At 48.8% G+C, this 26,966-nt stretch overlaps 2 protein-coding genes across 6 annotated transcripts in view; one reads left to right on the top strand and one right to left on the bottom strand.

Annotated features, from left to right (window-relative positions):
• Window positions 1-1,714: 1,714 nt before the first annotated feature.
• Rhobtb2 (Rho related BTB domain containing 2) lies at window positions 1,715-21,270 on the top strand. 3 transcript variants are annotated; one of them, XM_020168675.2, is made up of 11 exons: window positions 1,715-2,271; window positions 4,497-4,679; window positions 6,210-6,411; window positions 7,043-7,146; window positions 7,614-7,799; window positions 9,000-10,015; window positions 10,284-10,402; window positions 12,468-12,618; window positions 16,240-16,328; window positions 17,182-17,287; window positions 18,394-21,270. In XM_020168675.2, exons 3-11 carry the CDS (start codon window positions 6,220-6,222, stop codon window positions 18,609-18,611), a joined length of 2,181 nt encoding a protein of 726 aa, XP_020024264.1. In that variant the 5' UTR covers window positions 1,715-2,271; window positions 4,497-4,679; window positions 6,210-6,219; the 3' UTR covers window positions 18,612-21,270. The 3 variants fall into 3 exon arrangements, with proteins under 3 accessions (XP_020024264.1, XP_020024265.1, XP_020024263.1); XM_020168674.2 differs by lacking the exon at window positions 1,715-2,271 and adding an exon at window positions 3,303-4,347; XM_020168676.2 differs by lacking the exon at window positions 4,497-4,679 and having other exon boundaries at window positions 1,717-2,271.
• A 2,036-nt stretch (window positions 21,271-23,306) lies between these two features.
• The window catches only part of LOC109689702 (tumor necrosis factor receptor superfamily member 10B-like), a 37,889-nt gene continuing 34,229 nt past the window's right edge, over window positions 23,307-26,966 (bottom strand). For all 3 annotated transcript variants that reach the window (XM_074055176.1, XM_020168670.2, XM_020168671.2), the window contains one exon: window positions 23,307-24,481. In XM_074055176.1, the coding sequence (XP_073911277.1) occupies window positions 24,476-24,481 (6 nt within the window). In that variant the 3' untranslated portion in view covers window positions 23,307-24,475. The remainder of the gene's footprint in view (window positions 24,482-26,966) is intronic.

A 26,966-nucleotide genomic window follows, 5' to 3' on the forward strand; every position in this document is an offset into this window, starting at 1 on the left:
ATAATCCAGGCTGATTGAGTTTCTCAGGCTGAGTTGGCTTTCTTTACATACGGGAAAGACATTGTCTCAGTAGTTACAAGCTTAATAACATCCTCCCTGCCCATACCCTCTCCTCCACTTTGGGTGGAGGGATCTCTGTTTTCCTACTCTATGATGCCCTGGGACTATACTGCTGCTAGGATGTATGAAAGGTTGACACCTAGGGCATCCAAAGCCAGGTGACTCTTTGGAGCAGGGTGGATGGAAGGGTGTATGGGTAGGAGAGACCAGCCTGGCCTCACACTGTGCTTTTCTTTGGTGTGGTCACTCTTTGGCACACAGAGGAGTGGGGGTGGGGTGGGGGTGGGTGGAGGGTGCTATTCTATCCTGCCGAGTGTGGGGAAGACCGCAACTGAGCATGGTCTAGTCTTTTTCCCTAAATATGTATTTGAGCTAGTATTTTCTGTTTTATGCAAAGTGAGTCTTAAGCAGAAGTGTGAAGTAAGACCCTCAATCATTGTCGGCCTCTTTTCCAGCCCTGGGTAGATTCAGGAGGTGGGGGTGAGGGGAAGTGCATCCTCCAAAACCTGACTAGTTGATCTAAATTGATTGAGCAAGCCAGGATGCATGAATACTTTGAGGGTAACTTCTGATTATATGCATTGACAAATGAGAAGCTTGGGTCAGACAATACAAAGTTCAGTTGTCATTGGCAGCAAATTTCTCACCCTAATTATATTTTACATAAATTAATAGTAAAGTGGATTTGCATTGTCAGAGCACGAGTTGGAGTTGTAATGCGCTGGCTGAGGTGGGAGGAATGCCAATCTGGGCTTTAAATACTGTCCAGAGCCAATCAACGACATGGATAAAACCAGAAGGAACTGATTATTGTAATTACTAGCAGTCCAGATCAGCCTAACAAAACCAGCCTTGACTATGGAAGCTGATCACGTATGTGATAGATATTATTAGAATCACCCTGTTTTACAGAGGGGTAAATTGAGACAGATTCCAAGGGGCACTTAGGTTCTGTTTCTGTGACTAGTGTTTTCGTGGCATTCCTTTAGCAGTCAGTAGATACTAGCGAAGCACCGTTGGCAATAGGATGGGGTGTGGACCCCCAAAGAAGGCTTAGGTGGAAGACAGGTAAGGAGGTACAGGTAAACCTCCAGAAACTCATTAAGGGCCATGGCGGTCGGAGGCACAGGCTATACTAGCAGCAGGGTTGATAGAGGGAGGAAGGCCCTCAAGTGCTGGGGAAACTCCCAAGGCAGCAGAGAACCTGTATGGAAACGCTCCTCTGTGCAAGTGGTTCAGGCCAGGGTTAAAAGGGGAAGATGAGGAAAACCCTGAGGATGTCCTCTAACTCGCATCCTTCCAGTGGGCACCAGAATGCCTCCGAGTTCCTTCTCAGCCTCCCGGGGGAAAGGAGAAAACCCGGGGAGAACCCAGAGAGATCTTGCGCCTGTCCAGGTGGCACCCAGTGGCGAGCCGAGACCCTCCCGCAGTTCCAGGAGCTGATGGGAAAGGAGCAGAGTCAGGGCTGACTGGCAGCGCGGCGGGGCGGGGCCTGCCCAGGGGGCGTGTTGGGGCGTGACCTCAGGACGCCCAATCCTCTTCTTTCCCCACCCCTTTCCCCGCCCCCGTCCCCTTTCCACCAACGGCGTGCCGCGGTGGGCGGTTCCTGTCACGGCAGCAGTTATTGGGTGCGATTTTTTTTTTTCCTACGTTTTTCTCCTCCCTTTTAAAATTTTCTTCTTTTTTTTTTCCTCTTTCCTTTTTTTGTGAATGAAAAAAGGAGGTCGCTAGCGGTCCCCGGGACTACAGCGCTAGGCGTCTTCAGGCAGCGCCTGTGCCGCGGGCCCGGGCGCGTCGCGGCGGCGGCGGCCTCGCCCCGCGCCTTCCACTCCGGTGCGCCGCCTCCTGCAGCCTCCGCAGCAGAGCCCCGCAGCGGCGGCTTCGGCGCGGCCCAGCCGCTGGAGGTCGGAGCGGCCGCGCGCAACCCGACTCCGCGCGCCTCCATGACACTGGGCGCCCCGGGCGCGGGGAGATGCTGATCCGGAAGAGGCAGCGGCTGCAGTGCGGCGCGCGCGGCCGATCGCGGCCCGCTGTCCGGCCTGGGCTGCTCGGTCAGAGTTTCTGATCGACCGCGAGCCGGGCCCGGAGGGAGGCTGGCGGCGTCCTAACTTGCACGCGCGGAGTGACCCCAGACATCTCACTAAAATGAGCTTGCTTAGCCGGAAGAGATGTGTTCCGTACCCTGCAAATTACCCCGTCACATGTAGTGGTGTAAGTAAATGATTAATTTCTATTATGGCCGGGTTGCAAGCAGCCTTTGCACACGCACCGCCTTGCCCTCCCATTTTCTTGGGCGCCCTCCCTGGCCCTGCCCGCACCCCTCGCCGTCCTCCCCTGGGCTCCTGCTGCTGCTGCTGCTTCTGCTGCTGCTGGGTTCGGAGGGGCCAGGCAGGAATTAACCATTTCCCGGTATTTCTAGGGAAAGGAACATGACTTGCCTTGGCGTGTCGTGCCCCTCCCCCTTCCCTGTTTTTTTTGTTAATTTTATTTTTAAATTGTGCCAGAAAAAACAAAAAAGTCCAGAGTGATGGAAACGTTTCTGTTTCTGGTTTTGTTTTGTTTTTTAAACCAATGGAATTTGGGTGTTTTGCTTGCGGTTGTGATTTTTTATTTTTAAGTCAACTCTATTGCAGTCTGCCCAACTGAGTTCTGGCAAACGGCTGGTGGAAATCTTGAGTGTCTTTTGTTAATGTTTCGACATCTTAGGCTTGAGAAGGCTTATTCTGTGTTTACGATTGTATTTTTGCTAATATGACCAATCAACATCCCTTAGGGCCTTGCTTTCCATTGGATGTGCATGGGGACCCGTCCCTCCACCTTCCCCCATATTCCAATGTCAGCGACCCCGGTGGGAGCGCCTTCGATTCTAAGTCCACCCTCTGCACCTTCTTCTCCTCCCGATTCTCCTTTCCTATCCATACTCCTTGATTTTTACCTTCATTTTCTGGATTTTCCTCTCTTTCACGTTTTCCAAAGATGCAGGATGTGGGATATGGTTGCTAGGAGACAAGCCAGGCTCCCAGGGAGATTCTGTCGTTTCCTTGACAACCAGACTAGGGCAGCCACAGATGCACAAGCCTCCTATCAGCTGTGGGAGGGAAAGGGGGCCTTTTTGAGCTTTGCAAAGAGTGTGTGTAGGGGTGTGGGGGTGGGAATGGGAGCCCATGAGGTTTGTAGCTAATCTGAGCATACCTTTGGGTCTGGCCTGGACTGAGAGAGCAGTTGGGCAGGAGGCTGTTTGAGGAGAGGGGGACAGTGAACTTGGGGCAAGAGTTGGGGAGAAGATATATTGGTGACTTTAGAATTATCATGGAGAAGACTAACTTAGGGGTTGGGATACCCAAAGCAAAGTGGCAAGGAAACCCTAGTTTATGGGGGGGTGGTCAGAAGGCTATGAAGGAATAAAGATGGGGCAATTGTGAGAAAAAGTCTAGAGTCATTGAAGGAGAGAGTGCCAGAGGGAAAGGGGAAGTTGAGAAGCTCACTGAGTGGGTTGTATCATTATGCATCAGCAATGATCCAGAAAAGTAGCAATATTCTAGAGCAGAAATTATATTACCATTGGCAGGCTGTCTCCAGGACAGGATTCTCATTTGTGGACAGGCCTGATTAGACTAAAAGTTCCACTGGCTTAATTGGGCCAGTCTGTATCTTAAAGAGAGATATAATTATACATATAGATATGCAATCTAGCATTACATAATACTATATTACATAAGAAGAAAAATACCCAGGCTGTCTTGGCATGAATTAACTGAAATTCAGGAGAGTTTCTTCCAACACCTTCATTCCCATTTTCCAGAGGGGGAGACTGATGCCCACAAAAGTGAGGTGATTTGCCCTTTCCTAGATAGAAAATGAAATTTACCGGGCAGGCTCAAGGGTAGAATGGGTGAGGATGATAAAAATAGAGAGGCAGTCGGAGGAAATTTAGGAAAAGGGCAGCTCATGAGCCGATTAGGGAGGGAGTGTTTAGCTAGGGTAGCAATCCAGCAAGTCTGGTGTCTAAACTCACAGTCCAGTATTTTGTCACTCTCCTACTTGTTGGTAGGCTGTCCCCTACTTAACCCTGGAGGTGACAGAACATAAAGTGCACAGGAGTATATTAATGACAAAATAGATGAACTTGGACCAGTGTTGCTCTGCAGGTGTCCTGGCACCATCCCCAAGATGCTCTTGGATTTAAGAACTGAGGCCCCTTCTCTGGGCCTCCTCCTCCCTTTTGCCTCCAGACCTACATGCTACTAGAATCTGAATCTGAACTTCCGAAAGAAGTTCTGCTGACCAGTGAGTTTTTGTCTTTACCTTACAGCCACACATACTTTTCAGGGGGGATTCTATCTGGTTTTTGTTATTCACTTGATAAAACAGCATCCACACCTAGATGACTGCCCCCCTTCACGCCCTCTTTCCCCCTCCCCCTACATGTACTGAAGCTTGACTTGAGACAAGAACTGTCAAAGGGGGTTCCTGGTCCTCAGCTCAGAAGAGAGAAGGAAGCTGGTGGTTAGAAGAATGGTTGTCTGATGGGATGGATCAGAGGGAGCAGGAGTAATAGTTGCCCTGGAGACTGTGGTGGTAGCTGTGTGGAAACCCCTTGTACATCCTGTAAAAATCTGGTAAGGAAGCTGTCTCATTGAAAAGTCCTTGCTGCACTTTTTGCTTAGGATGCTGAGCTGCGTCCACTCGCACAAATCCCAGTTGCCATCGTTACTTGGATATTTCAGTTCTGCATTCCTGCATGCTGGCACCCAGTTACACAGCCCAGCAGAGATGGAGCTTCTCTGCTCTGCTGCTGGTGGCTTGGCTCTGGGCTGGATGGCTCAGGGGCCTCCAGGATTCTACTGCGCTCAGACTTCCTCTGCTTGGGATGGCTTACTCCATGTTTTTCTAGCCCCCAGACGATTCTTTTTGCACTTAGGGAACATAAGAAGGGGCAAGCCAATGACCCTGGAGAAACCAAGTTTCCTAATCATGCCTACCCTGCCTCTACTTCCTTTCTACCCTTTTATAAGGGCGAATGCCAATGGGGAGACTGCCAGCCAAAGTCTCCCTGAGCCCACGGCCTCCTGGTAACTGCTCCTCAAACATTGACTTGACATTTTGGTTCATTTGAACCATCTCTTTCTGGGGATAGACAAGCTACTTCCTCTTTGCCCGGCATTGAAGAAAACTGAGGCAGAAATTGAGACAGAAGCGTTAACCCTCTGCTCCCTCCAGTAACCAGTGCCCCACATAGATAACACAGTCAGCTTCTCCAGGAGTGCCAGTGTGTGGGGTCCTCCAGCCTGAGCATCTTCCTCCCTAGGAATGGAAGGTGCAGAGGAGGCAGAGCCCACTCTCTGGGAGCAGCCCACATAGGCCATTAGAGGTGCACAGCCATGGAGTGTATCTTCACAGGCTATAGTTCTCCCCACCCCCATCTCAAAGTGGGTCTTCAGCTGAGTGAGACACATGAACAACATGACAGATTGAGAGGAGAGGAGGAGGCCTGAGGGATGGGTAGGTGCATTTAGAAGCATCCCCACTCAAAAAGGCTGCCAAAAAAATCTCTCCCATTCCATTCAGGGGGCTGGGGTTGGAGGATGGAAGTGACTAGGCTGGGGCTTAGAAATCCACCAGAGAGGGCTAGAGGAAAAGGCGGGAGACCAGGATTGCTGCCACCCATTAAATTTTAAAGTGGCCCTGCCTGGAGCATGCTGGGAAGGGGTGGGGACCTGGCCCCAACTCTGCTTCTCTCAGCTATTTGTTCTGCTGCCATAGCCCCAGGGAGGAGGAGGAGAGCAGAGGAGGATGAATGAGCTTCCAGGCAGAACCTTCTCTCTTTCTCTCTCTCTCTCTCTCTCTCTCTCTCTCTTTCTCTCTCTCTCTCTCTCTCCCTTTCTCTCTGTGTTGCAAGTGGGGACAGGATAAGAAGCCCAACTGGAGGAGGGTAGGGACTGGTGGCACTGCCCCTCTCAGCCTGAGTGGACTCCTGTCTCCTGGGCCCCTGTAGAGCTACTGCCCCCAAGTTTCCCATTTTTCTCTCCTGTCAGTACTAATGCTTAATGCAGGTTCAGCTCCAGCTGAGGAGGGCTGCCTGAGCTGGCCTTGGTCCTTAGCGGGCTGGCATGCCAAGTTGTCCTGACCACTCACTTCCTGCCCCTCAGGTTCCAATTAATGGATTCTGACATGGATTATGAAAGGCCAAACGTAGAGACCATCAAGTGCGTGGTGGTGGGGGACAACGCGGTGGGCAAGACCAGGCTCATCTGTGCCCGGGCCTGCAATGCTACCCTTACTCAGTACCAGCTGCTTGCCACTCACGTGCCTACAGTGTGGGCCATCGACCAGTATCGTGTGTGCCAGGAGGTAAGGCTGCAAGGACATTTGGCTGGGGGTCTATGCTACATATCTGGGGCTTCTTCCTGAGCTGGGGGTTGGTCTTTCCAGTCCCACTTAGGGATGGGACGGGGGTGGTAGAAGCAGAAGACTCCCCAGGAAAGAGGTCTGAGGGGAGCTGACCCCTGGGGAGGTATCTTTAACCATGTGTGATTTCAATGGCTGAGCTAGTTCCTGGGACCCGGAGCTTTGGCTGGGTACCAAAACTTATGCAATGACAGCCCTAAGTAATGGGGAGTCCAGGGGGTGAGGTTTGCAGAGATGAGAGCTGAGAGGGGGAAAGCTGTAATACCAAAAGGTCAGAGGACCATACCTGAATAAATGACTGCAAGGAAAGCTGGGAACGAGGGTAGGCTCGCCACGAGATCCTTTCTACATCCACAATAGTACGCCCCCCTTAGGCTCTCTTCTGCTTCTGCTCTGCTGGGAGGCTGCACTTGTTATTGATTTTCCAGACCATTTCGTCTGGATGAATGAGTTGTGCAAGGCATGTAGTAGGATATACCGGCCTTGTCCCTCCATGCCCCAGTGCTCCCAGGGATCCTTGGGGTGAGCTGGCACCTGCCCCAAGAACCACTGCTCTTGTCTACACCCATCCCAGGTGCTAGAACGCTCCCGAGATGTGGTAGATGATGTCAGTGTCTCCCTGCGCCTCTGGGACACCTTTGGAGACCATCACAAAGACCGCCGCTTTGCTTATGGGAGGTAGGAAAGGCTTGGCTGCTTGCAGGGAGCCACAAGGGTGGGTTTTCCTGCTTTCTAAAGCATCTGAGCAACTGTGTGCAGTTGAAAGTATGTGGAGGGAGTGGAGAAAACAGCATGGCAGACACTTTCAGGGGTGGGGGAAGCTGGGTTTAGAGTCCAGAGGCCTGGTTTGAGTCTCAGCTCGGCCACCTACCACCTCTGAAATGATTTTTCTCACTGTGAGATAGCAAACAAGGTAATTTCTAACTCACAAGATAGCTATGAGGTCAAAAAAGTCTTGAGTTCTAAAATGCTACATAAATTAGAGGTGCTATTATTATAGATTGCGTGGAAATCGTGGAAGCAGGTTCACATGCCAGGTGTGGGGCTGTGGTGTAGGGGTGGAGAGGGCATGCTTGTTCCCATGTTCCAGGGGAAGGTAACCTCCTACCAGCTTCCTCTGTCCATAACCTCTCTCTCATCTCCAGATCGGATGTGGTGGTTCTGTGCTTCTCTATTGCCAATCCAAATTCCCTTCATCATGTCAAGACCATGTGGTACCCAGAAATCAAGCATTTCTGCCCCCGGGCACCTGTTATCCTGGTGGGCTGCCAGCTGGACCTGCGCTATGCTGACCTGGAGGCTGTCAACAGGGCCAGGAGGCCCTTGGCTAGGTAGGGGTGCTGATGCCTGAGGAGAGGGAAGGGGCACAGAGAGAGGGCATGTCACCATGGCTGCCTGCTCAGCCCTGAGGGAGCCTTATGTCTCTCCTTGCATTTGGAGCAAGTTCACATCAGAGCCAACAAATGTCCTCATTCATTCATTCACTCACTCATTCTTGTATCTACTGCACACCTACTATGTGAACAGTCATGTGCTGGGTGCTGTGAAGAAAGACCAAGAGGAAGAAGTGGTATTTGCATGACAAGGCTTTATAATTTTGTTGGAGATAATACAATTGGCTCATAGGTATCCATCCATGACCCTGTGTATTCAACTCTGTGGAAAATATTTTTTTTTAAAGTTGCACCTGTGGCTGGAGGCATGGGTCAAGCAGTAGAACACCTGCCCAGCCTGCACAAACCCGTGAATTCAAACCCCAATACCACCAAAAAAAACCCCTTAATTACATCTGTATTGTGTAAGTATAGACTTTCTCCCTTGTCATTATTCCCTAAACAATGCATTATGAGAACCATTTACATAGTATTTACCTTGTATTAGGTATTATAAGAAATCTAGGAAAGATTTAAAGAATCAGAGGAGGCTGGGTGCCAGTGGCTTATGCCTATAATTCTAGCTACTCAGGAGGCAGAAATTAGGAGGTTCATGGTTAGAAGCCAGCCTGAGCAAATAGTTTGTGAGACCCTATCTTGAAAAAAAAAAACATCACAAAAATAGGGCTGGTGGAGTGGCTCAAGGTGTAGGCCCTGAGTTCAAACCCAACACCACACACACACACACACACACACACACACACAAACGAATTGGGGATGTGTATAGGTTATATATAAATCACACGATATTTAAATAAGGGAAAAGAACTCCCATGGGATGCTTGAATACTGGGATGACTGCAAATTGAACAGGTTAAATTCCAGTATGACTTAGTGCATTCTCATTGCCAGAGAGGGAGGTGTTGCTATCATATCCTTGAACTGGGGGGGGGGGGGCGGGGTTTCTGGGGTCTGGCATAGATAAAGGAAGTCTTCTTGAAGGGCCTTATAGAAATTTGGCCAGACACAGAAGAAAAAGCAGGGCTGTAGAGGGGCCTATAAAATAGATTCTGAGCAGAGTCTTTCCAGCCTAAGGAAGAATGAACAAGTTCCTTCCACCACCAACACAAATTTGGTTTCCTTTCTTGCATTCACCAGGCCCATCAAGCCCAATGAGATCCTTCCCCCAGAGAAGGGTCGGGAGGTGGCCAAAGAGTTGGGCATCCCCTACTATGAGACCAGCGTGGTGGCCCAGTTTGGTATCAAGGACGTCTTTGACAATGCCATTAGGGCTGCACTTATCTCCCGCCGCCACCTGCAGTTCTGGAAGTCCCATCTCCGCAATGTGCAGCGGCCTCTGCTGCAGGCACCCTTCCTGCCTCCCAAGCCACCGCCCCCCATCATTGTGGTGCCCGACCCCCCCTCCAGCAGTGAGGAGTGCCCTGCCCACCTCCTGGAGGACCCACTCTGTGCGGATGTCATCCTGGTGCTGCAGGAGCGGGTGCGCATCTTTGCCCACAAGATCTACCTCTCCACCTCCTCCTCCAAGTTCTACGACCTGTTCCTTATGGACCTGAGTGAGGGAGATCTGGGGGGCCCCTCGGGGCCAGGAGGCCCCCGCCCTGAGGACCACCGGGGCCACCCTGATCAATATCACCACCATCACCACCACCACGGGCGGGACTTCCTGCTGCGGGCAGCCAGCTTTGATGTTTGTGAGAGTGTGGATGAGGCAGGGGGCTCTGGTCCTGCTGGCCTCCGGGCCTCAACCAGCGATGGGATCTTACGGGGCAATGAAACAGGGTACCTGCCAGGCAGGGGTCGTGTGCTATCTTCCTGGAGCCGAGCTTTTGTGAGCATCCAGGAAGAGATGGCAGAGGATCCTCTGACCTTTAAGTCCCGGCTAATGGTGGTAGTGAAGATGGACAACTCCATCCAGCCAGGACCCTTCCGGGCTGTTCTCAAGTACCTGTACACCGGGGAGCTGGGCGAGAACGAGCGGGACCTCATGCACGTTGCGCACATTGCTGAGCTGCTGGAGGTCTTTGATCTGCGCATGATGGTGGCCAACATTCTCAACAATGAGGCCTTCATGAACCAGGAGATCACCAAGGCCTTCCATGTCCGCCGGACCAACCGGGTCAAGGAATGCTTGGCAAAAGGCACCTTCTCAGGTATGGGCATGCTCAGAAGGCAGGGGCTTCCCTCAAATAGCTTTCTCAGGTATCTGAGTTGGTCCTGTTAGCATTCCTAGTTGGTCTCAGCTCCTGTTTGTCCTGGAGATGTGGCCACCCTGTTCCTGAACTGAAGAGCTTGGTCATCTAGTGCTCATGTTTTGTGAGTTCAGAGGCAGTTGTGTAGATGGGGCTCAGTGACTACCCTGGCCTGACTTTCCTGCATGCCACTGTATTCTTATGTGATGACTCTTCTCCTCCTGGACAGATGTGACCTTCATTCTAGATGATGGCACCATCAGTGCCCACAAGCCTCTGTTGATTTCCAGCTGTGATTGGATGGCTGCCATGTTTGGAGGACCATTTGTGGAGAGTTCCACCAGGGAGGTGAGACTAAGGATGGGAAGGGTGGGGAGGAGAAACATTTATGCCCTTGTATCTGAGTCACCATTAGTTAATGATTCTTTCTTTGTCGTTGAGTCTGTGCTAAGCACACAGTGATGGGCCCAAGATAAGTTTATGAGATGCTTCCCATAATCAAAGATTTTAAATATCTTAGGAGAGGAAATTACAGTAATGTCTGAACTTGGTAGTTTGGAACACACTTTTAGACATTATCTCATTTAATTCACACATGACTCTTACACACAGTATACCACTCCCATGTGTATGTAGGAAATGGAGGCCATGAGAAGTTGCCTGACTTGCACAAATTTGTGTGAGTGGAAAGGAAAGGTTAGGGCTGGAACCCAGGATCACTGATTCCTTGGGTCTATACATTTTACCTTTTTGCTTCTTTGAGACACCTGACACAACTAGCAAAAGTTCAGCCTCTCTCAAGCTGAATTCATCAGTCTTCAAAGGTAGGTTTTGTTATTAGTGAGTTATTTAAGTCAACAGATCAGATGACTGCCATTGAAAGAATAGTTTGATAGTCTGTTACTTACAAATCCTGAGGAGGCAGGGCTTGTGCACATTTGGTGGGTCATGCAGAGAAGCATCAGGTTGGCCAAGAAGCTGAGGTTTTCCCATGGGAAGAACAGGTGAGGTGGGGTAAACACATTTAGGATTGGATAGCTTGGAGAATTTCAGAGGGCTCTGGCACAGGGCTGGCCCTGGCCCTGGTTATCTGGTGTGTGGCTCTGTGGTGATTAGGACAGGGAAATAGTGGCCTGGGGTGTGAGAGCAGCATAGAGGAGGTGCTGGGGAAGTGGGCTCTAAATTGGTTGATTTACATTTGGAAGGCCCACTTGTAGGCAACTCCTTTGCTATGTTTGGGGATTGACAATCCTTAAGATACCTGCTAGGCAGGGGGCAAGGGTCAGAGGGCCATCAAGACTGTAGATGTCAAAGTACAAGAACACAGAATACCTTTTCCTCTAACCCAATGCTCCTCCAACACACCCGCCCTCCCCATGTGCCACTTTCTCAGGCACCTAGATGGGCTATCAGCGTGTCCTTAGAAATGAGTCTGCTCTCCCTTTTCCATCCTCTCAGACGAGCAGAGTAGCCCAGGCCACAGTCCTGGTGCTCTGCATCGTTTCTGAATCCTGTACATCAATTGCCCATTGCTCCACTTTGTGCTTAAACCAGGTTCTACTTCGTGTGGTTGTGTAGAGTTTTGAGTGTCCCCATGCAGGGTTCCCAACTGGTCTGTAATTGCTTTTGAGTTCAGGGACTACGTCTTTGACTTCTGCCAAGTACCCCCAAGGCCGAGTGCCCATCTCTTAGTAAGTAATCATCAGATACTTGACTGAAAAACTGAACTAAGAGCAATGCAGCAATGTCAAATTCTGTGATCCAGAACACGAGCTCCCTGTAATTTCTGAGAAGCAAGTGATTATGGAAGGTGAAGTGGAAGGGTTGAGTTGGTATCTGAAGTGGGAGTAGGATTTTGATATACTAAGTGTGGGACTAGGATTCTCTGGAGCTCCAGAGGCCTGCCTGCTCCAAGCATTTCTCAGTACCCTAGACACCAGCCTTAAAGCTCGGGCTGATTCCCAGCAGACCTAGTGAGACTCACATCTGATGAGAAAGCAGTTTTTGTTGCAGTGCTGCTCTGAAGAGATCCCAGAGGCCCAAAGCAGCAGCTGGTATTCCCTTTGCTCATTCCATATCCCCACTTCGGCTGCTCTCTGTAGGCTCAGGGGACCAGGACTGTAGGTCACTGCCAACCAGATCAGTTTTGGAAGGATGTCAGTAATAATTCAGGTCTCTTTAAAAGATACCAGGGCCCCACTCACTGGTATTACCAGCAAACTGGGGCTCAGTGCCAGCTGTTGCTATGGGGGCCAGGATTTTTGGTTGTGGGGTTGTCCTAAGCAGGTACAGGCACAGAAAAGGCTGTTTGGAGACCAGCTCCATGGGCCAGGCCTTTCCAGCTTTTCAGGACTGAGTTACTCTTTTCCTATGCTGGTCCTCATTGCCACCTGCCCCCTCCTTCCCATCCCAGGTTGTATTTCCATACACGAGCAAGAGCTGCATGAGGGCCGTGCTGGAGTACCTCTACACGGGCGTGTTCACCTCCAGCCCTGACCTGGATGACATGAAGCTCATCACCCTGGCCAACCGCCTCTGCCTGCCACATTTGGTCGCCCTCACAGGTGACTAGCGAGTGCTCAGGGGCCCTGCACAAAGTCAGGGAGACTCAGGGAGGGACTATATGTCTTCTATCACCTCTCTCCGCCCAAGGACAGGCTTAACACCATGGGAAGAAACTTTCCTAGAATGAAATCTGTCATGGGTACAGAGTCTGGATGAGGACATAGATGAGAAGTGTGTATGAGAGACTTGTTTGGTAGAGTCATTCAGAGGTCATTTCGCCCCACAAAGTGGTCTCCTGCAGGTGATGGCACTTGATGTTTTTAGCTTGGCTTCCCTTAGGCAGGCTTAGGGGTCAACACAGGTCCCTGTTTCTAAAAGCTGTGGTTCTTCTCCTTGTCTGCTTCGTCCTTCTCTTTTTCTTCTTACTTTCCTTTTTTGTCTTATACTTTTGATTTAACCTTCTTTTTCTTTCTCCAGAAATACAAAGCAAACATTGACCAGCCACTCATAAGTTCTTGAAAGAATTGTGAGAGCTGGAGCTTAGCTTTTAGAATGGACCAATCTCAGAGGCCCTAAGGATAGAGAAATGCCAAGGCAGTTGGGAGGTTCAGCAGAAGACAGTGTGGGTCCCAAGACCTGGTGCTCTTCAGGTGAAGGAAGGCTGGGGCCAGAGACCCAGGCAGACAGATAGTGTCTGTTGATGTTGGAGCTGACGTTGGTGTTATTGTTGGCATTGGTACCAGTGTTGGTTTTGAGGTCAAGGTCATTTTTCCTGGTCGCATAAAGGAGGAAGAGAGCAGATCCTCAGATATGGAGCTGGAGTTCAGACAAGGACCCAGTGTCAGAACTGCTAGGACCTTGGGCAGATATCAATACTGGGGCATAGACATGAAGGAGAACAGCAATCCCGTGGTGAGAAAGGAATTCAAGGTAGGACTTAGGCACAGGAAGAAGGCAGAAATTGTTGATCAGAACAAGAATATATATATATATGTATATATATATATATATATATATATATATATATATATATATATAGTTTGAACTAGGGCCTACACCTTGAGTTACTCCACTAGCCCTTTTTTATGATGGTTTTTTTCAAGATAGGGTCTCACAAGCTATTTCCCTGGGCTGGCTTCCAACTACAATCCTCCTGATCTCTGCCTCCTGAGTAGCTAGGCTTATGGGCGAGAGCCACTGGCACCTGGCCACAGAACAAAAATATTAAGAGCCAAGCCTGCAGTGGGAGTCCAGGGATCCCACTGGTGGAAAAAGGGACTTTTAGGGACTTTTAAGAGCAGCATCTTAGGATTATAGTTGCTGCCCCTGAAAAATGGTGTGGTCTTCCCAGAGCACATACTATTTCAAATTCTTAGATGGAGTAATTCCACTTTTAAAAGATCATCACCAAAAATGACCCCAAGGGAAAATGAAATGCATAAAGATTTTTCTGCAAGTGCATTTCAGTAGAGCAGGAAATTGGAAACAAGTTAAAGAGGTACCCTTGGTTAAGGCCACATAGATAATGTCCCCATGGTAACCATTACAAATATTAAATTGCTCTGCTGCCTGGGAAGCCTTACAGGAAAATAATGTTAAATATCTTTTCCCTGGGAATAGTTCTTACACATTAGAAAGCATACACAAAAATGTATATATCGACGATATTCAGGATCAGTGGAGATGCAGAATTCTGTGTCATTGGTAATGATTTATGTTTTGTGAGAGATACATGGCCTATGAAGTTATTCAGAATTAGAACTTGTTTGTTGTTAAATATAACACCAATACATAAAACTGCATGAAACATATGTTCAGATAATGAATTACAAAGCAAATTGCTTTTCCAATCATGACCCATGTCAGGAGCTGGAACCTATCCAGCCACACTAGAAGCCTCCATGTGTCCTTCACTATCCCCAACCCCCGCCTTCTGCTCAGAAGGACCCCTCCCCCATTGCCAGCACTCTTCTCTTATGGTACTTTATATGGACTCATTTCCATCCTTGATAGTATATTATCCAAGTGTGCATCCTTAAGCACAATAGCATGGTTTTGCTTTTCATGTATCTTTTAAGTTTCTTTTAATCAATGGGTACCTTGTCCATTTTTTTAAAAAAATTCCCCCCTGAAATTTGTTAGAAAAAATAAACAGTAGTATTTTGTTCCTATAGTTTTCCATGATCTGACTTTTTGCTGATTGCATTTCTGTAGTACTGTTCAACATGGTCCTCTGTCCACTGTATTTCTTGTAAACTGGTAATTGGACCTAGAGGCTAGACCAGATATACGTGGGTTTTTTTGTAAAACTGCTTCATAGGCTGTTTCTCTTCTTTAAGAGGCATAGATTGTCTGTTTTCTTCTATTTTAGTGATATTAGGAGCCATTGAGCATTGGTTCTTGGATCTATTGGCTTATTAGGTGTTGTAAAATGTAGTATTCTAATTCAGTCATGTTTCCTTCTTTTGCTGGAAGATTTTTAAAAAGAGAGAAACTTCCCCTTGCCTACTGTTTGATTACTCAGTGGTACAGTTGTAGATAGGCAAATGCTTGGTTCTTTCCTGGTTTCCAGTTTTTGAGATACATTTGTTTCCTATCGTCCTTGAGGGTGACCAATAAGTTTATTGGGTTTTTTTGTTTGTGGTACTGGGGCTTGAATTCAGGGCCTGTGCCTTGAGCCATACCACCAGCCCTTTTTTGTAAAGGGTTTTTTTGAGATAGGGTCTCACAAACTGTTTTCCCAGGCTGGCTTTGAACTATGATCCTCCTGATCTCTGCCTCCTGAGTAGCTAGAATTACAGCCTTGAGCCACTGGCACCCAGCCTATATGTGTTTTTTTTAATGAACTCTTAGATTTGAACATACTTGATTGATGTTATCTTTCTAGAAGTTCAAATACTATACTTTTAGCCAGTAGGAGTCTCTTCAAGTTGGCTCCAGTCTTGGGTCTTCCTTGCTATCTGGAATGATAAAATACATCGTGCTCCAGACCCAGAATCGGCTACTTCTCCAAGAAGTCCTGGGTTCTTACAGTTGGAAATGGAAATAAGCACTGGAATGCTCATTGTTCCTGGGATGGTTATTGTTTCCAGGTCTTTTTTATGGATGGAGCTGGAAATTATGTTTATCTTTTTAAAGATAAAATACCTTGTGAATTTATACTGACACTTTTAATTAAAATTCAGGACCAAAGTTGTTTACTTCCTCAATATAACTTTTAATGTAAAATGCAAGGTTAGTATATAATTTGTTACACAATTTAAATTAATAGGAACAAGTAGGTTTAACTCCTATTATAGCTCATCCATTTTTGTTTTTGTTTTCCACAAATATGAGGCTTCACACTCTTTCCTGTCTATATCAGTGGCTCATTCATTGACCCTTGTATAGCAGATTATGTGGTGGGACACACGCAGTTTGAAAAATGCTCTTAGTGAGTTTAGCATTCTTCTTCACCCATCTCCACCTCCACTGAGAAGGTCTTGCCTTCATCTCAGTCTCCCCTCATCCCCTGTGGGAGCAGACTTAAGCCCCTGTGGTCTTTCCTGGCCTGTTGGGACTTGCCCCTGGCCTGAGCTCTCCCTGCGTTCCCCACCCCTAGTCCCTCCTGCAGTGAGCTGTAGCTGTAAGTAGTGCTTTCACGTGGTTCTTCAGCTGATTGCAGACTGTGTGTGTCACAGAGCAGTACACAGTGACCGGGCTGATGGAAGCAACCCAGATGATGGTGGACATTGATGGGGACGTCCTTGTGTTCCTGGAACTGGCACAGGTATCATGGCAAGGGAAACAGTTAACAACATCCTCAACTCCAGGCTCTGTCTGATCACTGGCAGTGCACAGTGGGGCTGGGAGGTGGTAGCTAGGAAGGGAGCCCATTGTCAGACTTGGCTCTCCCTGTTCATGGGGTCTCTGAGCCTATCTCATCCTCCATACCGGGAAACAGCAAGGGAACTCTCTCAGACATCCCCTGATGGGAGGTGGCCACAGGAGGAAGGCACAGAGACTTTGGTCACCATCAGGCAGCAGAAGGAAGCCCAGAAATGGTTGCTGTCTGTCTAGGGTCATTTAAGTGGTCTTGAGGACACTCCCTCTGAAATTAACTGCTCATCTCCTTATTTCCAAACAAACAAGTGATACCTCCCATACTGGCCCTCACAGTACCAGGAATTCAACCACCAAAGTTTAGTTTATGTTAGAGCATGGCTGATGCCAGGCTTGTGGGCAACCTGGGGAAGACCAGCTCTCTGCACCCAGTTGCCTACACCTTGGTGTAGACTGCTTTGGCTTGGCTGCTGATGGGAGGAAAAGGAAAACATGTGAGGTAAGATCAAAGGAGGGCAGATGCAGTAGGAAGCGCCCCAATGACAATAAATGTCTGATAGTGTGGACGCTATGGGCAGGACCAAGGCAAGGTAACAGGGGTTGGTAGTGATGCCCAGGAGCCCAAAGCAAGCACCATCTTCCTCACTTCTCAGTGGACTTGGCTATGAAGGTGGACTCCTTATGACCACAGAGCAGTTGCTCATAATGCACCAAAGCTGAAGCTCTGAAGGTGATTGCAGAGGTTATGTAGTCCCTGCTCTGAATGTCTCAGTACAGACACGCTTCTGTTCCATCCTCAGTTCCACTGTGCGTACCAGCTGGCCGACTGGTGTCTCCACCACATCTGTACCAACTACAACAATGTGTGCCGCAAGTTCCCCCGAGACATGAAGGCCATGTCCCCAGGTGAGCATCCGGGCCAGCCCCTGCAGCTCTTCCCTCAGGGTGAAGCTGCCTCAGCTCGGTGCATAGTTCTACAGCACATGCCTATACACTTCACTCCCCTGGTTCCACAGCTTCCTGACTCCCCACGCCCTCCAGAATAAGGCCAGCCCTCCTTCTGATCTGCCCTACCCACCTCCTGCTGTGGCTGTGGATTCTCTCAGGGAAACCTCAGCTCTCGTCCCCTAATCCTGCACAGTCCTGTCCTTCCTCTTCCCTCTTTCTTGGTCTCAGCCTGTCCTGACTTCAATTTTTTGAGTGACTATGGTGCAGAAACAGTTTGCGTTCAGTAGAAACTGCACTTTGAACTTGGATCTTTTCCTAGGCCAGTGCCACATGAGCCAATTCTCTGGCCCCGCTGAGCAGTGGCAGCAAATGTAGCTCCCAGTGAGCCCATGGTCATGGGGGTATGGGGAACTCTCCAGGGTGCCATGCTTAGCCAGGATGCTCCTAGGTTAGGCGGATTCAAGGCATTTTCTTTTTCTGTTTTCTTTTTCTTCTCTTCTCTCGTCTCTTTCTCTCTCCTCTGTCCTCTCTTCTCTCTCTCTTGTACTGGGTATTGCTAGGCAAGCATTCTCCCACTCGAGTCACACCCCAGTCCTTTTGCTTTTAGTTTGCTTTTCAAGTAGAGTCTCAATAACGTTTTGCCTTGGCCAGCCTTTGCTAGCAATCCTCCTATCTCTGCCCTCTGAGCAGCTGGGGTTATACGCCTGGGCCACCATGCCCAGCCTCAGTGCATTTTCCACTGATAGTATTTTCCACTGAGGAAAGCCTGACTGAGCAGGACGCAGTTGTAAGCTGGGGAGCAGCTGTACACATGCAGCCCCATGAATATTGTCCCTTTATCACTGGAAGTGCCTTCCCTGGTGCTGGATGTGAACACTGCCCCTTGGGCCTTTCCTGTCCTCTGTAGCTCTGTGCAGTGGGGACTCCCATCCTGAACCACCCTGGCCCAGGGGCCTGGGGCAGGTCCTGTATGCAGTGGCAGAGGGTGCCCCTGGTTACCACCATGTTGTGTGCTCTTCTTCCCCTTGCCCTCCTCCTAACCTAACCTTTGCACTCTGCTCCAGAAAACCAGGAGTACTTTGAGAAGCACCGGTGGCCACCTGTTTGGTACCTAAAGGAGGAGGACCACTATCAGCGAGCACGGAAGGAGCGTGAGAAGGAGGACTACCTGCACCTCAGGCGGCAGCCCAAGCGGAGATGGCTGTTCTGGAACAGTCCCTCCTCGCCATCCTCTTCTGCGGCCAGCTCGGCATCCCCATCTTCCTCCTCGGCTGTGGTCTGAGATGCTGCCACCCTCTTTTGACCCTGCTGCTCTTGTCCCCATTTGCCCCTGTCCCTCTGCTCTTCTGCATCATCCCTTCCACACGACAGGGACAAGGGGACCCACCTAACAAGGACCCTAAGGGCAGAGCTGTTCTCACCAGCCAATGTGGCTCAGACAAAGAGAAGCTTGGCCCTTTGGATGAGAACAGGGTCTGCCTACAGGGGCCTCCAGTTCCAGGCAGGCAAAAGATACCTGCTGGGAGGCATGGAGCTGGAAACCACTAAGAGCTCTGGAATTTTCTGTTTTGTTTAGAATCCTATAGAGTCAATGGAGGAAGTCTCCCAGCAGAGGGCTTGTCTATATGTCTTGGTTTCTGCCCTGGGCAGGGAGGCAGCCCCCCTCCCAGTGAGCAATGTGGCTTCTACTGGCCACATCTTTCTACCAAGGGACTTGAGGGTTGCAAATGTTTTGTGGGCCACATCTACATGGAGCCTGTTCAAATCCTCACTGGCAAAGTCAGGGTAGAAATTGAACCTTCAGAGCCCAAGTCAAGGCTTCTGCATCTTGGGGTGCAGCTGCTAGAGGTCACTGTGGGAAGCTTGCATCCTGCCATCATTCGTCCCAGGAGCAGGCCATTCAGGCTTGGTGGGAGGGGGTAGAGGTAGTTCCCAGTTCCAGACCTGGAGGCAGTGCCTCTTGGTGCAGTGAGAAACTTCTCCCTCTCCCCTCTCCAGCATTCCTCAGATTTAGAGATGGGAGCCAAAGGAAAGAGCTAGAATGGGGAAAGGAGGAAGGGTGGGGTCTGTGCAGCAATCCTGTGCTCCTCTGGGCCCCTTTTCCCTGCCTCTGGGTAGCACTGCTTTTTCTGGGGTGGGGCAAAGTTAGCAGAAACAAAAAAACCCAACAACAAACCAATGAAAACCAAACTCAAAAGATAATCACCACCAAGAAAACCATTCTATCCTCCCAAAGAATGAAGATCAGAAAAAAGACCCTGTAGAGCTTACATTTTTATAAAACAGAACAGAGGCCTCCTTGATGAGGAGACAAAGGGTCAGTGTGTCCCATCAGCTCCCATGCCTTTCAGAGGGCTTGTCACCTTCTGTGACTGGGCAGTGGCTGGCCTACAGCTTGCTGGTGCCTGAGGTCACAGAGTTGGGGCAAGGTTTCAGGGTTGGAGCTGCACTGAACTCTTCTTCTGCCATCTTGCTTCAGGCTGTCTCCCTTTCTACAGGTGATCCTCCAGGGTGCTCATGGAGAGTGTGCTTTGGGGGCTGGAGCTGGGCTCAAATGTCAGGAAAAAGGACACAGAGCTGGGGAACCAGGAGTCCACTGAAATGAACAGTCATAGGACATGGGGTCCAAGCTAGTGCTGGCTTAGGATAAAGGGGAGGAGAAAAGGGGAGAATTGAACAGGAGAAATGCACAGTTAGTCCAAAGAGACAGGATGTTGACAGGAGGATTAAAACAGTAGATTGCAGCTCCCAGGAAAGAAAAGTTGGGCCTCCATTGACCCTTCCCCTTTTCCTTAATCCTGACCATACCTCACCACCCCATACCCCTTAGATTCAGGAGATGGAGTCCCATCTCCCAAGAGATGTGAGAGCTCAGTAGGCCTCTCCCCTGACAAGATGCTTTGGGAAGGAGGACGGGCTAGGACCCAGGGACCTGGATGGGCTGGTGAGGTCTTGGGAAGAGCAAACCCAGAACCAAAGGCAGCCCAGCAATGATTGTGTGGTGCCAAGACCTTGACTCTGAGATTAAATCCTCTCCTGAACTCAGTCAGTCAATGCTGTGTTCAAGGCAGATGGAAGGAAGAAGTGGTGCAGGTCTCAAGAGGAGGTGAACCAAAGTTACCTGAGCCCTGACTCTATAAGGCTATGGCTGCCGGTCCCACGTCTCTAGCTGGGAAGCCAGTCACGTGCTGCCCTCTGCTGGCTGGTCAGCCTCCCTGTAGCTGAGCTCTGCCCATGGCTTCAGAGTGAAGCTGAGGTGTCTGTGAGCAGGGGAAGGGAGTGTCCAGGACAGAAACGGGTGCAGCACCCCATGCCTTCCCTCTGGGGCAGAGTATAGGGCATGCCTGGCCTTTGGGGAACTAGTAAGAGGAAGTGCTTAGTCCTAAAGTACAAGGGGAGGGAGTTACAGCTCTCCCAGGGGCCACTGGTGAGGACAGAGGGAAGCTGATACCAGTGAAGTTGGAGGAAACCCGAGGAAGAGTGGCCACAGAAATTCTCCTCCCAACCAAGCCATGAAGCTCACCCCTCAGCCACTGTCCTTCCTTCCCCATGGCTCTGTCAGAGCCAGTCTGCACCATCCCCTGCAGCCCAGAGAAACCAGCCTGGGAGGCCAGGCTGGAACAGGTGTCCCTGTCCCCTAGGGGAAAGGGCAGACCAGAAAGGGAGAATGAGGAGGTGTGGAATTCCAGTCTCCCCCAGGAATGGGTGCCCTGGATTCCAGGGAGGCAGAAGCAGGAGACACCCCTGTGCAGGGCAAGCCTGTGGGATAAAAGGGAGGAAGGAGCAAGGGGGTCACACACTTCCCTGGACTCAATCACTCAGTCACTCAGCGCTGTGTTCAAGATGAATGGGAGGATGGGGTAAAAAAAACCACACCTGTTTTTATATAAGGTTTCATATTTAATTTGGTCATGAATTCATAAACACATGAGTATTTTTTACCTAATGGCCTTCCTTGTGTTGTTTGATATTTATCTCCAGGGAAAACCTGGGTGACACGCCTGTCGGTTCTGGGTACAGACAGTGATACGAGTCATGATGAACCCCAACATCTGTATGCTGCTGTAGGTTACCACTGGAAGAATACACATGACCAACACTGATCAGGCTAATACTTTACTAGATGGGCACCCAGGGAAGTCCTCTGAAAAAGACATGAGGGAGCTGAGTGCTCGCTGGCTCCCTCTGAAATCTGAGAACAGTCACCCGGGTCCCAGGAGCTGTGAAGGCAATGATCAGGAGGTAGGAACACTGTGCCTTCTGAGAAGAAGGACCCCAGGGACAAAGAGCAAGAGGGAAGAGAATGGGGTCTTCCCTCCTAAAGCTGCATGGACAGCACATCCTACATGTGCCTCCAGCTTTGGCCCAGTCACAGCAGCCCTAGAACAGAATGCCTGGAGATGGAAAGGGCCCTAACCCCGGGGAACTGCCATCTCCGTGACTCCATCCTGCTGTGACTTATGGAGAAGGCCTTGCTCGAGGGAAGGCTGAAACACTTGAGAATTTAAAAACAGAATGGTGGTAGAGCACCTGCCTAGCAAGAATGAGGCCCTGAGTTGAAACCCTAATAGCACCAAAAATAAAAAGAATTATTATTTCTTGCGGATTTTTTTTGTTTGTTTGTTTTGGTGGTACTGGGGTTTTTGAACTCAGCCTTGCACTTGCTAGGCAAGTAAGTGGTCTACCATTTGAGCCACTGTGCCAGCCCAAGAATATGTCTTTTTTTTTATTGTTTTATTGTTCATATGTGCATACAAGGCTTGGGTCATTTCTCCCAAGAATATGTCTTTCTAAAAGGAATATTCTTTCTCTAAATTGCTTGGTAATACAAGAACATATTAGTACAAACATATTGTATAAGAACAACAAAAGAATTAGTACTTCTGTGTCACACACAGAAGTCACATGCTTTTAGAGGAATATGGTTCTCAAATAGGACTGTACCCCCAGTGTGGCTAGGGCTCAGATTCACCAGAAATGATGGGTGCCATCTAGTCCTGAGTTAGCAAATACTTCACATTTCATGAACACCATCTAAGCTTCCTCCTTGGGACCATGACAAACACTGGGGATAGATCCCTGTCCTCTCTCCCCTGAGCCAGCTACTATGACTCAGAATTCTAACATGCCTTAGACATGGCACGTGACACAGAATTTATGTCACTTTTCATTTAATCTGCCTCCCATGTCAGCAACAGATGTGAGGCTGGAAGTCCAAGAAGGACTGTTGCATTAGTGAGGTTCTCTCAGGAACATAAGTAGTGGGTGCACATACATATATAATTACAAAAAGGAATTTCTGAAAGCCTGGTGTGGAGATTGTAGATGTCTACAATCCTGTCACCTGGGGGCTGAGGAAGGAAGAGTGTGCGTTTGCGAACAGCATGGCAAGACCTTGTCTCAAGAAACAGAACAAAAAAATGGGGTGGGGGATTCATCTTTATCCCTCACTTTTCTTTCCTTTTCCCCTCCCCCTTCACATTGATTCCCACCCCCCCCTCAAAAAAACGGTCCTGCATATACATTCATAACTCATCATTATCATCACCTTTTTAGATGATGTTTCTCTAAGTTTCACAAATGAGCAAGAACAGGCAATATTTGGCTTTTTGAGCTTGGCATAGCTTGCTCAGTATGATGAGCTCCAGTTCCGTCCATTTTCCTACAAATGACATAATATCATTTTTCTTTATGACTAATTCAAATGTTTTAGCATAACTTACACAATCACATGCACAAATATAAAAAAACTATAATAAATACATCAAAATAAAAAACAGACATATATATTAACATGGATAGATCTTTTCATATGACAACCTCAAGTAAAAAGGGTAACTTTTTATTTGTGTGGTGCTAGGACTATACCACAAGGGCTGCCAAAACTAAAGGCCAGCCCTTAGTTTTGTTTTGTTTTTTAAACAGGTTCACAGTATGTAGTTGAGGCTGGCCTTGAACTCACAATCCTCCTCAGTGCTGGGATTACAGATGTGCACCATCATGCCTGGCTGGTAATTTTTTTTTTTGGTGGTACTGGGGTTTGAACTCAGGGCTTCACACTTGCAAGCATGCACTCTACCACTTGAGCCACACCTCCAGTCCACAGCTAGTAATATTTATAAGGGTGAAAATCACTATGGACTAAAAAATGTTAACATCCTAACAAGTCCAGATGCATTCACAAATATACAAGTGTACCATACCAAAAGTTCCAATACATTCCCATAGTTTGCTTATCATAGTTCAGAGAAACTACACCAATTCTGAGGCAGGTTAGGATTCGGGAAAATTTGGGACTGAGACCCCTTCCTGACATGCCATAAGAGCTCTACTGTAATTACAATAAATTAGAAAGAATGGGAACTTCCTCCCTCATGGGTAGAGCACCTGAGAATGAACACAGGCTTACAGGGGAGTCAGGCCCAGCTCCTCCCCCTGGCTCGAAGGTCAAGGAAGTCAGGTGACTTCCAAGTTTAAGGTAGTATAAAAATGACCTAAAATAAACCACTGGCCCTTTTTTCTTTTTCCGCTGTATGGAGCCTCCTCTCTCCCAGTAGAGCAGGTAATCCCTTTCTTCTTTCCTACAATAAAACTCTTCTTTCTCACTACACTGCCACTGAGATCTTCTGGGAGACACTTTTCCACCTTTAATAATTCCACTGAAAAAGTGCCAGGATATTCCACCCGCTGGGATGGGGGTTGAAGAAAGAGTCTGTTCTATTGGACTGAAGACTTTTTTCAAGCACCAATCACATGAAATTTTCGGTTGTTTCTTACAGTCTGAGGTTCCATTTTACTTTTTTCCAGGAAAAAAAAAAACAAAACCAAAAACAAACAAGCTAGGGAATCTTCCTACAGAAATTCTTTCACTTCTACAACATGGCAGAGTCTGCTGCTGCTGCATCTTGATGGACAAACATCCCAGATCTCACTATGTGCTCCTTAATGGTGTCACTGGCTTACTTCTCTCCCAGTGTTGCCAAGGCACTCAGCAGAGGATTGATGGAGGCACTCTGTCCCTTTTTTTTTTTTTTTTTTTTGAGCCACTTCAGCAGCATTTCATACAAAGCATCCTCCTGTGTTCAGGCCTCGTGAGTTTGTCCAAAGATTAAACAGCACAGTTCTGACAGCAATTGAAGAATGGCCTCAGGGCTAGGTGGGAAAAAGTTGGGGATAGATGAGGTAGAAGCAGTTCACAATGAGCCAAGGATCTTAAAGCAAATCTAGAAACAAAGCATGGAAACTAATGTGACCCTGCTACTCTGCACTGCCCAAGACTTACCTGCACTCAAGACCCTGCATGATAGCCCACCCGGGAAGGTGCACAGCCAATATGAGGAAGAAAGGAATGGGTGGGGTGGGTCACAGGCACAAGGAGCAGGCTGCTTAGACATCATGAGTGAAGTGCTGGACAGCCACACCTGGGTCCAAGAGCAGGGCCGGAACATGGAGGACCTCTAAGGTGACATTCAGGTCAGCCTCCCTTGCTGTCACTGTCATTAGATACTGAACCTGTTAACAGAACAACTGCACCTGGCTCAATGTGCAGAAGTGCACAGCTCATTCCATCCCAAGAAAACCATGGGGCATGGACACGAGCTGTTTTTCCAACAGCCTCATTGAAACGTGACATGCATTTTGATGAGGCATTTCACTTAACTCAATATATGCACAATTTTATCCTTCCATCATTTAATGAATATTCAAAATATTATCCAGTTTTCATTCTTTTTTGCCTTAAGCCTTTGAAATCTAGACTGTAGTCTACACTGCAGCTCATCAAATTGGGCCTGGCCATGGGTCAGGGGCTCAGAGGCCTCCTGTGGCCAGTGGTGCCATGCAGGACAACAGGCCCTTTGGGAGGTCTGAACTACAAGGGAGATGGAGGGTGGTGGAAGAGCGGAAGGACACAAAAGTGCAAACAATGTGAGGGGTTGAGATGGCCCCCATAGGACAAGAACGGGGAAAGGGAATTTATGGTCCCCAAAGTCCAGTGACAATAGCATAGGACCCCTCAACCAGAGTTGACCATCCCAGGGAGCTCTACTAGGTACAGGACGGCAACTGGAACACTGGTCCTGCTCTCTTGACTCCTGCTTTCTTGCCCCAAGCAAAACACTTAATCTCAGGGGAGATACTGCCACTCTTTGGAGCCAGTAACCTCCTTTCCTTAGGAGACCCCTCATCTTCCCTGAGGTCCTATAACCAACAGTGGAGATGACCTGGTCAGTCAAGAGATCTGGGGACCAGCCTCACCCGGATAACTAGCCAGCCTTGAGACCTGGGACAGACACTTTCCCTCTAAGGCCTACTGAGTGGGAAACAAACTTCCTGCCCCAGCAGCCTGAAGGCTGTGTGTTCTTTCTGGTGGCTTGTTGTGGCACAAGCTACATGCAGTAAATGCTCACCTTAAGTGTTCCATTCCAAGTGTACCCCTATGTAAGCATCACTCCATCACAATGGAATGTTTACCTACCTCAGGCCTTCCCCTTCTGGCTAATTCCCACTGCTCCTGACGGGTAGTCCCTCCTCGTAGGTGTCTCCCACCTAAGTACTAACCAGGCCTGACTCTGCTTAGCTTCTGAGATCAGATGAGACCAGGCACATTTAGGGTAGTATAGCCATATGAGACTCACTGGAAGACTATATAGGAGAACACTTGGCAAAATGTTTGTTTTCCTTTCCTCATTTTTCTTTGTTAAACAAAAACTGGATATTGATGCAAGAATGAAACAGAGGGTACCCAGTGGTTCACATCTATAATCCTAGCTACCTAGGAGGCTGAGGTTTGGAGGACTGAGCTTAAAGACCAGCCCAGGCAAATAGTTTGCAAGACCCTGAGGCAGGCTAGAATCAGGGAAAGTTCAGGACTCATAAGAAAATATGTGACTTACTATTGCATTTCAGATTGAAATGGCTCAGGGACCACCCTCACCTGGCCCAGGAATCACCCATGCTCCTCTCCACTCATTGATCATTGGATGGGAATAACCTGATTCTGCCTTTCCCATAGGTCAGCATAAGTTTTAAAAGCACCTAGAGAAGAGCTCTCTCTGCTTCTCAGCTTCCACCTGTGTTTCCCATCCCTAACTTTGAATTAACCTCAATTACACCTTCGTGTTCTGCTTGGATTGTTCCACACCAGAGCACAAGGACCAAGATCTTGTCCATGTGGCGAGCCTGCCAGGAGTTAAAGGATGGGATCTCAAGATGCTATTCCTATTCATTTCTTTTCTCCTGACCCATCCTTCTCTGTCCTGGCCCTGCGCCCCTCCACCAGATATTTCAGAACCAAACACCACCCATGGCTTAGGACAAGCCTCATGTTGGGAGAAACAAGTCCCATAACTTCTTGTAGGAAAAGAACCTGATGCCTTTCTGGAACTTGGGCTTACTCTGAGGCACATGATTCGCGTTACCAGTTCCTGCCCCAGGGGACAGACCACATTAAAAATGACAACACCCTTTTCCCTTCTTCCTACCCCCGTCTCCCTCACCTCTCCCCATCCTGTGCCATGCCTGCAGTACACTCCAGTCTCTGGCTCTGCCTCTCAGTGCTGGTGGCCAGGAGCCCACAGCTAGGGCTAGTAGCCTCCACCCAGCAGACTACAGGCTCGCTCTTCCAAAAATGCCTCTG

Source organism: Castor canadensis, chromosome 14 (genome assembly GCF_047511655.1).
Source record: "Castor canadensis chromosome 14, mCasCan1.hap1v2, whole genome shotgun sequence".
Classification (NCBI taxonomy): Eukaryota; Metazoa; Chordata; class Mammalia; order Rodentia; family Castoridae; genus Castor; species Castor canadensis.